At 36.6% G+C, this 14,596-nt stretch overlaps 1 protein-coding gene across 1 annotated transcript; it reads left to right on the forward strand.

The window, feature by feature from the left end:
• Positions 1-343: 343 nt before the first annotated feature.
• LOC133822918 (uncharacterized) lies at positions 344-3,536 on the forward strand. The gene is made up of 7 exons (XM_062255387.1): positions 344-662; positions 1,322-1,420; positions 1,790-1,819; positions 1,924-2,025; positions 2,409-2,516; positions 2,758-2,812; positions 3,042-3,536. Exons 2-7 carry the CDS (start codon positions 1,329-1,331, stop codon positions 3,108-3,110), a joined length of 456 nt encoding a protein of 151 aa, XP_062111371.1. The 5' UTR covers positions 344-662; positions 1,322-1,328; the 3' UTR covers positions 3,111-3,536.
• The last annotated feature ends 11,060 nt before the right edge of the window (positions 3,537-14,596 follow it).

Consider the following 14,596-nt stretch of genomic DNA (forward strand, 5'->3'; position numbering starts at 1 on the left):
TAAAATTTTATGATATTGTGTAATATTTTTAAGTAATAATTGAAATTTCTTGATAGTTGTTAAAATGTAATCTCCATATTTATAATTAATTTTTTGCATATTATATATTTTTTTGAAAAAAAAAAATTTGCTTCCCTCCTTTAACAAATTTTATCGGTTTGCCACGTATAAATTCAGTTAAAATTCGTGCATCTAAAAAATATGTATAATATTTTATATTATGAGGGTTGTTATTTGTTAGATTAAGTTAAGGTGCTTAATACTACGCTAATACTCAATAATTACCTATAATATTTATTAAATTTAAATAAGCTGAACACATATTAAATTGCACCATCCAACAAAAGAATGTCGTGTTGTTGGGCATAACCTTAAAACTCAACAATGATCTAAAAAAACATTTTTTAGAAACTCGGTTCCTTCCACTTTCAGCGGCCACGGCTCAGGGAGGGACGGCAGCCATCCCTTCACCTGCGCCGGCCTCAGCAACCGCAGCAAACCACTCCCCGCGACTAGGACGGAAGTCATTCTCTATCGTCTCTCAATCTCACGGCAGCCGCAGCAACCCTCTCTCTCGGCCTCTCTCCGTGTCTCACTCACGGCCACAGCTATTCTCTCGAGTCTCGGCCTCTCTCTTGTAACGCTGACCTCTTTTATTCTTGGTATATATCTAATTGCGCGTGTGTATATATCTATGTATGTATACATAATACAGCTGCCATGAGTTGTTGGTATTCATGAAATTAAATCAGAGGTGCCACTGCTTAATATTTTAAATATTGCATTGACTATTGATGACATCTTTGTTAAAATATATATGTTTCTTTGACTGTGATGCCCAATTAGCTGTGGTGTTTCATTTGTGTCGTGTGGAAGTGTTCGTAGGATATTTATTTTATCTATATAGTTAATGTAGTTAAGGTGTTTGGGTAAATGATTGAATGAAAAAAAAAACTAATATTATTGTTTTGGCAACTGTTCTGTATATATGGGGAAACTGAATATGAATGTGTATTTTTGATTTGGTTCATGAACTATATGTAATATTACTTATTAATTTTTGCAACGCCTTAATGAAAGAAATATATGTAGAAAGGTGCGCTGCAATATCACACTGAGAATCATTTAAATCTCTAGGACTGTTTTTCTTTTTAGTTTTACGATATATCTGGGTTGTATCTATTTTTCCACGATCACGTTATTTTGGTTAAAGATGAAGTTCGATACTAAGTGTTTGATTAATTGCCCGAAAGAATCCCTTCTCTCTACATTTATCTCGGTATCGTGGAAGACCCTAATTGGAGTCAATCTGTTATTTTAGGATTGAAATGGACAACTATCGCCCAGAAAAAGTACTGAAATACGAGGAATTTGTCGACCACCGCTTGAAACCAGACCTCGTTCGTGCTATAGCTGAACGGTAAGTATTATGGCATTTTTAGACTTTTATCCCCCTTGTAAGCTTTGCTTGTTCACTTTATGAGCAGTAAAACCAATCATTATTCATAAATCCCTTTTTTTCTTTTTTTAATTTCTTTTTGTATGTTCTTAGAAGGGGTTCTTTTTTGCGTCATTATAGAAGATTGATAAGCTGTAAACGCATTAACATGAATTTTTATGCTGGGTTTATGTGATATTATGCTTAGAGTTAGAGCTGTATCAATTCTCATTTTATGAGGAAGTTCTATGGTTGATCCAGCGATATGAAGCGTTTCTTTGCTTGTGGGAACTAAAACGAAAGCTCTATCTCTGACACTCTTTCACTGCCTATAATCTTCTTCTTTTGCAGGGATAAGGTGTTTGAGCAACAAAAAGTTTTGTATCCTTTTCGATTTTCTTTCTTTTGAAAACTACTAAAATAAATGGCTTAATGCATGAACTGCCAGTTTAATACATGAACTACTTGACTTGCGTGAATCTAAGCTCAGATTTACGGAAGAATATAGAAACATTGGAGAAAAATAGCGTAACCAGTCTTAGGACACAGGTTAATCTTGGCTCTGAAGTATACATGCAAGCTGATGTGTAAGTCTTGTGTATTTGTTCTTTTTTTGGTGCTTCCTGTGGACCCGCGCTTCAATATATGAAAACGATTCATAGTTGCATCTTGAATGTTTGTTTAGTGGATTGATGGTGTTTTATTTGTTTATTTTCCATGGATATGTGGCCTAAATTTAACTGCTACCATAAAGTATTTACTTTTGCTTAATAGCGATATGCCATTCAGAACCCGAAGAAAATCATATAGCATCACATTAGATTCATTGGTCAACATGTACAGTTTGAAAAATAATGAAAGCTCTCGGCTTTTAAATTTTCCCTTTTCACCTGGTATCAATGGTGTTTTACTCTCTGTTTTTACTGACAATTTTGGGGTCCTGGGGAATACATTTTCTGCTTGCTTACAGGCCAGACACTACACGCATATTTGTAGATGTTGGACTAGGATTTCATGCAGAGTTCACGTGGTCCGAAGCTTTAAATTATATAACTTTAAGGGAGGAAAGATTATCTAGGTGAGTATTTTCTCTCTGATTATTAGCTTTAAATTACACATCTAACTTGGCTGTTGGGTTTTTTTATTGCATTATAAATCTATAATGGTGGATGCAGCTTGTATGGGATGCTTTTCTCAAACATTGGCCGTTATGCAGATTTTAGTTTCTAGTCTGTGTCTGTTGTATATTCACACCAAGCTTCTCTTTCCTTCTTTTGGGTAAGTTCGTGTTAACTTAATGCCTTATTACACATTTGCAGGCAAATTGAAGAGTACACTCACCATATTGCATCAATTAAAGCCCAGATAAAATTGGTACGTTGATATATATAATGATGAATTGTCAGCTCTTTTCCTTGAATATATGCTCAAGAATCTGAGTACTGCTTAAAACTTTCCATTCATATGTAGCTGCTGCCTGTTTCTTACCTTTATTTTTTCAATTACGGACCTAAAACATTATCCATAGTTTGTACAATTGAGAATGCTCTTTAGATTATTTATTTAGTTCAGTTAAATGTGTATTAATATTTTTCTGCTTCAGGTATGCGAAGGGATAAGGGAGTTGCTCCAACTTCCAGCAGTGAAACCTTTATCGCAGCGTATCTTCTAACGTGTTTTGGTTTTGTACACAAAATTTGTCTCTTTTAAAACTGTCGTTTTAAATCTCAATCAAGTATGAGAGGATATGAATCATTGTTTGATAAGAGATTTTAGATGAATTCCGGACCAATTACAATATCACACTTATAAAGCTCTGGAGAAAGCCTGAAGTCCACTTAGTCCGGTATTGAAAATAATAGAGTGCAATGTAGTACCTTACTGATTGATTAAAACTAATTAATCCGGACATGTGTGCAATAGTGTGATTTATGAAAGAGTTGTCTCTATAGCAAAATGATGGTGTATAAAATAAAAATATCTATATATTCTGTAAGTGAACCAGAGAGAGAGAGAGGGACTTGCACCAAATTGCAGTTTCCTCTGGACAATGGTTCTATGATTCAACATCCTCAATATGTAGTAGATGTTTTATGTCGATTTGATTCTCAAAGGGTATCAATGTGTATTAAATTCTCTTTTAAGTATTTATATTTAATCACGAGTTTTCAACTTCTGTAATAGGTACTTTCTCACCCATTGTTCACTAAAATTTCTGCTAGGGTACGTTATTTAACCAACAAAGTCAGTTATATCATTGTCATTGTTTACTAACATAATTTTTGTAGGAATGTGAAATAAAATATGTAGATTCCTCACAAATTCGGGATTGAGGAATGAGATTGGTAATCTTATGAGGTTTGGACTTGCCATAACCATTCTTATTTCCTCAAATTATAAGTTCACTTTTATTCTCGTATAATTTTTTTAAAAATATTAAAATTAAAAATATATATACATATGATTTTTTTTAACAAAGGACGTCATTGAAAAAAAAATACATAATATTTTTTGAATATTTTTTATACAATATTTTAAGATAATATAATTTTTTGTATATATAATAACATATATAATCTAATAAATCAATATCTTAAATACGTGATATTTGTTTTTTTATCAATTTTCTTTCTCATGTAATTTGAAATTAGTATTGTTTTTTATTTATAATATTTTTTTTTGTTGATGTGGAAAACAATTAACATAAAAAAATTTATACTTTTTAATTTTAACAAATTGTATATATTTGTGAATATATAATTAAGATTTAAATATTTTTATTATTTTCTAAATATATTTTATTTAGTTGATATAAAATAAAAATATATCCTAAATTAAAATTTTATTTATTATAATATTATCTAAAAAGTTGTTGACACCGTTTTTAATCAACTTAATTATGTAGAGTAATTAAACAATTAAACAAGAAAAAAAAAGATTTATAACGTAGTTCAAGAGTTAAATTCTGCCTACGTCCACAAGTCACTTTTTGAAGGTTTGCATTAAAGTTTCAAGAAAGAGCAATTTCACATAGCGTTCCTCAATACCCAATTGTGCGTGGGTACAAATGACCATATCAAGGCTACTTATAGACCTAGTTACAAGAATATCCTCCCACAAGTTTAGGTAAGTTATAACATATATTCAAATTTAAATTCAAATGAATATTTGAATAATAATACAATTAAAATCATTATTTAAATAAAGATCTCAACAAATAGGGATTCCATACACGGTTTCAACTAATCCCAAAGAAATAGAGATTTCTTAACACCTTCTCAGTGTATATATTTACGCGCCTTCAAGCTTAAACACTGCTTCAACGCGTTTTCGAGATCACTCGTAGCCTCGAGCTCACCATTCAAGTTGTCGCCACCTCATTGCTTGATCAGTCTGTTGAACTCATCTCTTGGAAGGGACTGATGCCTTTGAGCCTGCAACTCATGCTCGAGCGCTGATGACGTAGCTCTGGAACTTTGAGAAAATTTGTACAAGTATAATGCTAACACTTGTTAATCCCGAGCTTACACTTTACGAGCCTACATTTTGAGGCTACTTATTTATTCTCGAAAATTTGGTGTAACATTTTGCCCCCTCAAAAGTGTTGGTTTGAATCTTATGAGAAGAAAAATTTTGAACTTCATTTTCGGGAAACGTGCCCACCTACCACACTCGAGTGTGGACTCGTGTCATTGTGGGATTGCATATCGAGAGTACTCAAGTACTCTCTTTCTACATACGTCTTTTCCCATTCTACTTTTTGCTGCCAATCATCAAGATTATATGCGGTCCATCGAATCTCCTTTTAATTCAATTTAAAGGTCCAGATTCACCCCCAAAGGCCACCCTTTTTGCCTATTTAAACCCTTTTTTCTCATCTTTTCCACTTTCAATTTTTAGAAGAGAAAACACGAACCAGAGCTCTCAAGCCTTCGCATGTTCTCCAAGCCAAAAAAGTAAAGCAACCTTGGTTCGTTTGGTTCCATTGCATCATTCCTACTTCCAATCTTCCAATCCACGATCAATTCATTCCCAAGATCGACTTTGTGTAAGTTCTTCGAACCTTGCCTCTTTTTTTTTTATACGGTTCTTTCCATTTCCATGCACGAAGTAAAACTTTCCTGGTTCTTACTAAATTCTTGAAATTTTTATTGTATATAGAAATTTTTTATTCATAGGGGTGCATAATCTTGATGGGTAGAGATCTAGTTAGGAAAAAAATTGGTAAAAATGGCTTCTTTTCTAAGTTATCGGGTAATAGGATATGTTATCCCAAAAATCAGAAGTGAATGACATGGCAGGAATTAATTGCACGTGGCTGACACCTGGCAAAACCTGTGTTCGACTATCGACCAGGAAGATGTTCGGCGTTATGCGATCGGTCTCCTCATACGACCAGTCTGGTCGTGTGCACGTAACACGCGGAGGAAATCTTAGGCAGTTATGATGGAATCCGAAATTCTCTCCCATGATTTCCTGAGTATCCGATTATTTAGGAAATAATATCTGTAACAAATCAATGTAAATCTTCCCTGAGCTTATAAATAGAAGAAGAAGGCTCAGGGAAGGGGATTCGATCTTTTTTCTTTTTTTTTTTCTGACTTCTAAATCACTGGACTTTAGAGTGATCATATCAATCATATTGTATTTTTCCTCAGAGGTTAGTGAAACTCATTGAACCCTAGTTCCTTGATCACTCCTTTGAATCCCACATCAATAGCAATCTAAGTGGACGTAGGTTATTACCAGATCCTGGGGCTGAACCACTATAAAATATCGTGTTTTTATTATTTTTGCTATTATGTTCTTTTCAACGCATTCATCCACGTCAAGCGTATTTTGACTCCGTGTCAGTTGCCCAAAATCAGGGTCAACAGGATATATGTTTCGTGTAGTGTAAGGAATAGGGTTTTGAATTAGGTTTTAATGCACATAACCCGATGATATCATCTTTTTGGGTAACTGCCCACTTTTCCTTGAAAATCGAGATTAGAATTAACTTCCCACTTCGCGTGTGGAGACACTCTTGATGCCTCGAACTTGTATTACCTTAGTTAGGTCATCCGAGTTGCCTTGCTTATTTCGAGCCTCCAGTCTTGAATTCTTGAGATTTTCTAATTTTTATTCACCTTCTTCAATCCCTTTGTCTCGAGCTTTCGAGCTCCAGTCTTCAAAAAAATTTATCTCCATTCTTTCTAAGTGATGGGCCCTCACCTTTTTATTTTTTGTTAGATGTCGAAGTCTTCAGAGAATCGATGGGGGCCCGAGCATTCAGTTCATTACCACCCACCATCTCCTCGAGTTGAATCTCTGTTCACTCGAAATCAGCGGTTGATTCAAGAGCACGAGGAACGCCTCAAACATGAAGACATTCGAGCACACTTCCGACGTCAAGTTACTGAAGTTGAAGAAAGAAAGCGAAGGAGACTATGGTTTGTCGTATATCCATATCCATATCCCGATCTCGAGATCTGTCCAATTCCCTTAGGCCCGTAGTATAAGGTTGCAATAGCTTATCCCCCAGGGCAGCTCTTCTTTGGACTTATGGAAAGCTCTTCGAGCTAGAACCCTTCATCTTCCCCTCCTATTTCCTCAATTCCTACCCCCAGGGTGAATTTTTTGAGGCGGACCTGTACAAGAGTACCATTAGCAATACAAGATAGATTTCAGACATCCTGTCTTGTCACGGTCTTAGGTTGACCGGGGAGCTCATTTGCCAAGCTCCTACATCTGAAGAGAGAACTTGCTATGCTCCGGGCGAGGACATCTCAGAGAGAAAGGTTAAGATCATGGTCTGGAGTCGCGAGCACATGCGAGATGGGACACTTTTGCCTCTAAATGATTATTTAGGAAATTTACTGACTATGTCGGTATAACCCCTTTCTAGCTCCAAACCAACTCTTATAGAGTTTTGGCAGCATTGAAGTCGTTTTACCATAAAGTGAAGTGGGAAGGTCCATCTCCTTACGAGATCTTGTACTTTTTTGCTTGAAGAGAAACCCCACAAGAGCCAAAGGTGGAGACAGGTTCTACTATCTCTCTAATTGGCCTCGAGAGACGAGGTTGTTCGAGGATATTCTCAACCATCCACCCAACTTCAAGACACAATTATTTTAGATGAATGACCTCAAATCATCCAAATTCTTTCATTCCAACGCCCTCGTAAGTTATCTTAAGCTTTTTCAAAAACTTAGTTTTTCTAACGATCTTTTTTGGAGCTCAAATAGCCATGCCTTTTTGTTCTTTTACAGCCAACTATGACCGCCCAAAACCAACTCCAGACATGGAGGACCATAGGGGAAAATGTTGAAGCTCCCATATGGGCAGCGATCCCTTCGTTACCTCATGCACGAGGATAAAGGGCGCCTTTGCAAGCTCCTTAACAAAGGCGATTCCACAAATGACTCTTCGACTCACAAGTATGCTCAATGGGAAGATGTCCCCCTTCCTCGCCCTTCAAATCCTTTAAAGAAAAAGAAAAGGAAGGACCCGAGCATAGAGCTAGTGGAGCCTTCAGAGTCGGGTAGCAAGGCTCAAGATAAAGCATCTCTGGGCTTGCAGGAGGTAATGTAGTGTTGGATATGTCCATGTGGTCTCCAACTCTTAAATATGAGCCCAACGTCTTTGTTCCCTTTTACAATCCCATAACACCTTTTTCACTTTGTTAGGGGTAGATTTTAAGGCCCATAGAAATGATAGCTGGTTAGGTGGATTTCAAAATATGTATAGTTTAAACGAGGTTTGGGAATGGATAGCTGTTCAATATGGAACCAATGACTATAGAAACTTATAAATGTTATCCCCCACCTATCAAGAAGGCACTCCCATAAAATCCTAAGAAGATAGAGGGATTTCTTGGTCCCCAAGCTCAATCTCGAAGGAATCTTCCAATTAGGTTTCCTTACTAACTAATTCTGATCTCTCTAGGATAACCAGTTGCTAACATGCTTTTTCTTTTATTTTTCAGGTGATATGGATTTAGAGCTTGACAACATACTTAGGATGTCGCCTAAGGCCCGAGGTAGCAAGTGAGGCCGCGTGTCCTCGAAGAAGGATGTACCTGTTAGGATTAATGCCCTAAAAGCATGTAAAGACATTTTATTGAATTAAATAAAAAAGAACAATTTTATTATATTTGAATATTATAATTATTGTTTGAATTAATTATATGATAATATCAAGAAAATTCCTTATTCATTCATGAGAATACGATTGTGTATTAGTACGAGAGAATTAAGATCATGTATAATGAATAAAATAGTTAGTAACATATTAAAGTAAGAAATCTTTAATGAATGGTTACTAGTGTGGTTTACTAAGCATACGGGATGCAAGTGATCTAAATTCAGATTACTGATGTGGATAGAAATCTTAGTAAAGGTGTTGTATATAATAGAGATTATATATGATAGGACCGATAAGAATTACTTATCTTTATAAACTTGTCGTTTGACATAAAGATTTGATTCTTATCATAATAGATGATCATTTATAGATCAGTCTAAATCATGAGTATTCATGAACTCCTGTTTGTGTTTATTAGTTCTTTTGATTCACTCATTAAGGTTTCTTAGTATAATGAAGCTAATGACTTTTGTTTTGGAGATTCAATATCATGAATGGGTGGGAACATGAATTACAATAATAGAATCCATACTTTCCTAACAAATTGAATATTGGTTCCCTTAAGGGTTAATTATCGAACTGAATAGTTATTGAGCTCAAATCTATAATTTGATTATAGATTAATTATTCGCTAGTGAATTAATGGTACGTAAGGATCAAGAGTTAATTCGAATGGTAAAACGGTAATCTTAACCAGCTCTAATTAAAGAACAAATAAATGAAGGACAGAACTACATTTATTGATTATGTCAATGGACTACAAGAGAAAACTTTGTAAATATAATTCTATAAATACTTAAAGTGCAATTCCATATTTATAGTGGAGTAATCATGGAATTAATAAATATGATTGTTGGATTAAAGAGTTTAATTAATAATCTGGTTTATTGGAGCTTCGTATTATAGGTCCTTGGTCCCCAGATCACCTCCGTCCTACATTGTCATGGGTAAGGATGTTAAAAGAAAGATTTGTAGAGATAATGACTTAATTGCAAAAGAATTAATTTTCCAAGGCGATGAAATAATTATGTGATAGTTATGGGCAATTGATTAATTATGAATTAATTAATTATTTAACTATACAATTTTTATTTTGAAAAACTATAGGTTAAAATAAATATTAATCTTGTTTGGATTAATATATAAAGAGAGATTAATAATTATCTTAATTAGAATAAGATAATTATTTATTTAAAACTTATATTTTAAGATAAAGTTAATTTTGAAATAACTGACATTTATTATGGGATAAATATATTGTCTTAAATATTAATTAAATAAACAAATGGGAAAATTTGGATAACCCTAATGGTGTGGTCAACACACTCACTGTACAGTGAGTGTGGTGTCATACACAGGGATTTTCTATCCTTGAGATTTGAATTTTTAATTTCACATAATGTGTTTTATTTAATTATTTATATTAAATTTTTCTTTTTTAAATATGATTAAAATTAAATAATTAAATAAGGTTATAACTGATCAGTTTTATTTTAATAAAATAAAGATTAATTAAACTAGCTAATTATCTTTATAAACGTGAAAAGAAGCAATACTTTTCAAGTTATTATTTTTCATAGACTGTCAGACTCTCTCTGAAACAGAAGCGATAGTTTTCCTAAACCTAAAAAGTATTCAATTCATCTTCTCTCTATCAAACTGCTCTAGATGTCATGTATTGAGTACATCTATAGAGTCATAAATCAACCTTTTGAATCCTATGTGCCCACACATGTCCTTGTGTGTTTTGAGGATTGGTCTAGAAGATCAAGGTGTGAGATTTCAAAACTTGGATAGGAAGATCATTGATTTTATACGAAAAGATTGGAGGACACTTGTTAGGCTACAAGAGGTAATCTCTAATTTGATTGTATGTGATTAAACATATATGATCTTGGCTAGTATTAATAATTATTAAAAAGGGCACATTCCCCGCTGCATATCTTTGATTTGGTTTTTTAATACCAACATCACCTCCTTCCAAAGTCACGAAGGTTGTTGAGGACCCTTCTTTGGCGACCTAGAAGGCTACCTCTGGCGAGGCAAAAATCAAAACTCCTCCCCCGAAGAGAAAATCTCCTCCTCCTCCTCTTCCAGCAAAGTCCCTGTTGGGGATAAAGGTAAAAATAATGCTAACCTCGAAGTTTCGAGGCTAACTAGTGCTCCAATTCCAACTTTTGTCCACAAATTCTTTGCCACGCCGCATATGCTAGAGTATCCCTTATCAAACAAGGCTGGTGCCTTTGAAGCCGACCTGTACTCTGACTTGATGTCTCGAACTGGCCAATCATGCAACAACCTTGACACTAACGTGTGGAGATTTCTTAAGGGAGACAACACCACCACCCTCTTCGACAGACCATGGAGCTCAGGGTTTCTGTAAGTCTCCCCACCCCTTTAACTCTTTATTTTCTCACTTTGTTATTCTCTAACCATCATTGTTTTCCCTTTAGACTGTCCTCGGGTTTATGCGTCAATGCTCCATCCTATCCTCGAAGATTGTGACCAATGAGAAGCTAGCCAACGATGCCCATCAAGCCCGAATTTGAGCTGAGGATGACCTGAAAGAGGCCAAGAGAGCTCAGACCAAGGTGGAGGATGCCCTTAAAATGGTCCAAGAAAATCTTGCCTCCTCCGAGGCTGAGGTCAGCTGTATGTAGCCAAAGCTCGATACGAAGATGGCAGACTTCGATGCTGCAAAAGTTGAGCTCGCTAACAATGCTTTGGAGATTGAGCGTCTTAAGGATGATAAGAACGTGACCTATGAAATCCTCGAGGACAAGAAGAAGCACATGCTCAAGGAGTTCATTGCCAAAAATGAGTGGGCCATCGGCATAGCCTTGTACCGAATGTGGTCACTGAACCCAGATGTCGACACCTCATTCCTGATGGACAAGGAAGATGAGTTTATGACTAAGTGGAAGGCTTGGTTTGCTGAAGAGGAGGCAACCACGGGAGCCACTGTCGAGGCTGGCGACAAGGAGGAGAAAGGAGAGGAAGTCGAGTCCACTCCAGCTGCTAAGAAGTAGTTTTCTTTTTATTTTTAACAAGGGTTGAATCCCTTCGTTTTTTGTATCTTATTCTATTAAGGCCCCTGGGGCTGAGACAATCATATTATAGCTCGGGTTCGAGCTACTCTATTATCTCTTGTGAATATTTGTCTATTTTTAACAGTAGTTTTATGCTCAAATATCTATATCGAAATTTTTATTCACATTATCTACTTATAGTTTTTACCATAATATTATGCACCATATTTCATGATTGAAATATTTTGACCATGTTACTAACAACTCACTTTTATGCTTGTTTATTTGCACAAGTACACATTTCAAGTTTAAGTTCGAATTTCTATATAATCATACATAGTTCATTCAATTACTCAATTTCAACCTCGTTATATTCAAGGTCGAATACTACTTATACCATGCATTTTGCATTTAAAAATACTTCTTGGCGTGTAGCTCCGTTAGCCTAGTTATTTCTTGCTTAGAGATACTAACTTTTCCTCATCCTCAAGTATGGTCTCACGATTGCGAGGTTGAAACTATTTTGCAAAAAAATCCAGCTCTGTCTTGATTTATAAATATTATTGGTTAATCTAGAATTCCAACTTTATTATTGTATTGGTTTGTTTATGCTAGTTATTCCAGACTCGTTGATATGTTAGGCTCATGCCTGGTTTTTGTCCAGGCACTTATTTTAAAATTTGTGCTTGGTTAGTAGTGATCCAGACACTTTGATTATTTTTTATTTTTATTTATGATATATTTTTTCAAGCTTATGCTATGATTGTATACCACTTATGCCCTCTTAAATTCCTACAATTGTGAAATCATAAGTTATTGAATTTTGAGAGCGCCCAAAAAAATATAACAATAAAAATAAGTATTGAACAATAAAAAGTTCTTTATTAATAATATTGAAATCTAAAAATAAATACAAGCTTGGTTACAGCTAAATAAACATCAATTCCTAAATTATTGATAATAAGGTCGTAGATGTTCACCGTTCCAAGCTCGTGGAACCAAATCTCCATTTAATCTCGCTAGTTTGTATACTCTAGGTCAAATGATGGATTCAATTTGATAAGGTCCCTCCTAATTAGGCCCGAGCACACCTGCAGAAGGGTCTCGTGTGGCAAAAAATACGTGCCTACGCACCAAATCTCCCAATCGAAAGTGTTTGTCTCGAACCCTTTTATTGAAGTATCTTCTGGCTCTTTGCTATTAGGTAGCGTTTTTAAGTTGGGATTCATCTCGCATTTCTTCAATTAGATCTAGGGATTCTTTGAGCTGGGATTGGTTCAAGTCCTGGTTATATGCTTCACACCTGATAGTAGGAACTTCGACCTCAATTGGCAACATCGCTTCACAGTCATAGGCTTGGGAGAAGGGTGTATGTTCTGTTAAGGTTCGAGCTATTATTCTATAAGCCCATAGGACTTGTGGTAATTCCTCTGGCCATCTGCCTTTAGCCACTTCAAGATTTTTGTTAATGGAGCTCTTTAGAGTCTTAATTATCCCTTTTTTCTCACAGAACTGTGTGAACAGCTCGCTGTCTCACTAGGTTCCATTGTTCGAGAGAATCTTCCTTGGTATCCCATATATGTAAATCATGCTCTTTACCACAAAATCCAAGACTTTTTGCAAGGTGATTGTGGCCAGAGGTTCAGCCTCGGTCCATTTGGTGAAGTAGCCTACAACAACTACCACATATTTGACTCCACCTTTCCCATTGGTAAGGATCCTACGATGTCGATTCCCCATACTGTGAATGGCCATGGGGATCTCATCATGGTGATTTCAATTGTTGGAGCTCAAGAAGTTGAGGTGAATCGTTGATACTCATCGCAGCGTTTGACGTATTCGAATGAGTCTTCATTTAAAGTAGGCCAGAAATATCCCTGCCTAATTACCTTATTAGAAAGATTGTGCCCACCAGTGTGATCTCCACAAAATCCTTCATGAATTTCTGGCATGACATATCCTCTTCTGTACAATCTCCCTTCCATAGTATATCTTGGTATTTTGTACATCAGTTTTTGAGCCTCGTTCCGGTCTACTGAGAGGTTCCCAGTTTTGAGGTATTCGATTATGGATGTTGTGAATATGAGAATCCTACCCTTGTGAATTCCATTCAAGTGAACCCCTACACTACGAGGCACCTTAAAGATTATGAGACACATGCTAGTGGGACGAAGAGGCATGGGCCTTACTTGGCATCGAAGGCGTTAGGCTAGGAAAATCACCCTCGCTATGCGAGGGTCATTGGCAAGCCACCCATGAACACGCCACCCTCGCTATGCGAAGGTCCTCGGATGGCTTTGCATATGTGCGCGTACCGTGTCCATGCAAGGCGTCATGCCTCACCCCCGTATGATCACGCAAGGCTGCCTCACCTCGTCACTCCACCAAAGCAGCCTTGCTATGCGAGGCTCCCTCGCTATGCGAGGATGCAACCTTGCCTCGCCCCGTCACACCTCCAAAGCAGCCTCGCTATGTTCTTCGTGTCCCGCATACGTAGACCATTGCATCCAAACAAGGGTCTCCAAGGGTTGACTCGCTATGTCAGACACTCAAAGGATCCCTAGCATCTCATTATGCGAGGCCTTCACTAGGCCTCCCACATGCACCTTGTCTCACCTCAAACACCCCGTGCCTCGCTGATGCAGCCTTAGTTCCATTCTAGGAGTAGGTGCCACCAACGAGGCACCCCCAAGCCTTGTCTTCTCATGACATGTAAAGTGTGGAGCCTCCTCAATGTGCGTACGAGGAACACTTGGAAATACTAAGTAGGAGTACCAAGTGATCATAGGGTGCTAACACATGAATTGATGGGGACAACTGGGTACCGGATACGCATACTGATATGGGATGTATGACCATGAAGAGGATAAGGGTGTGGCCCTGCCATCCGCGTCTGATGAGTAGTGGTAGTACAAATTTGTACGGAGAGTGGAGGCACTACCTGGGCACCCCCGACCATATGTCAGTGTTGATAGTACGATGTCTTGAACCACTACTCTGGCAA

Source organism: Humulus lupulus, chromosome 3, assembly GCF_963169125.1.
Source record: "Humulus lupulus chromosome 3, drHumLupu1.1, whole genome shotgun sequence".
Lineage (NCBI taxonomy): Eukaryota > Viridiplantae > Streptophyta > Magnoliopsida > Rosales > Cannabaceae > Humulus > Humulus lupulus.

Excerpts from the sequence above, each read along its gene's own strand:
- LOC133822918 (XM_062255387.1), top strand. The coding sequence starts at position 1,329 with ATGGACAACTATCGCCCAGAAAAAGTACTGAAATACGAGGAATTTGTC. Across the intron at positions 2,026-2,408 it reads GTATACATGCAAGCTGATGT|GCCAGACACTACACGCATAT; the intron begins GTAAGTCTTGTG and ends GCTTGCTTACAG. Across the intron at positions 2,813-3,041 it reads TTAAAGCCCAGATAAAATTG|GTATGCGAAGGGATAAGGGA; the intron begins GTACGTTGATAT and ends TTTCTGCTTCAG.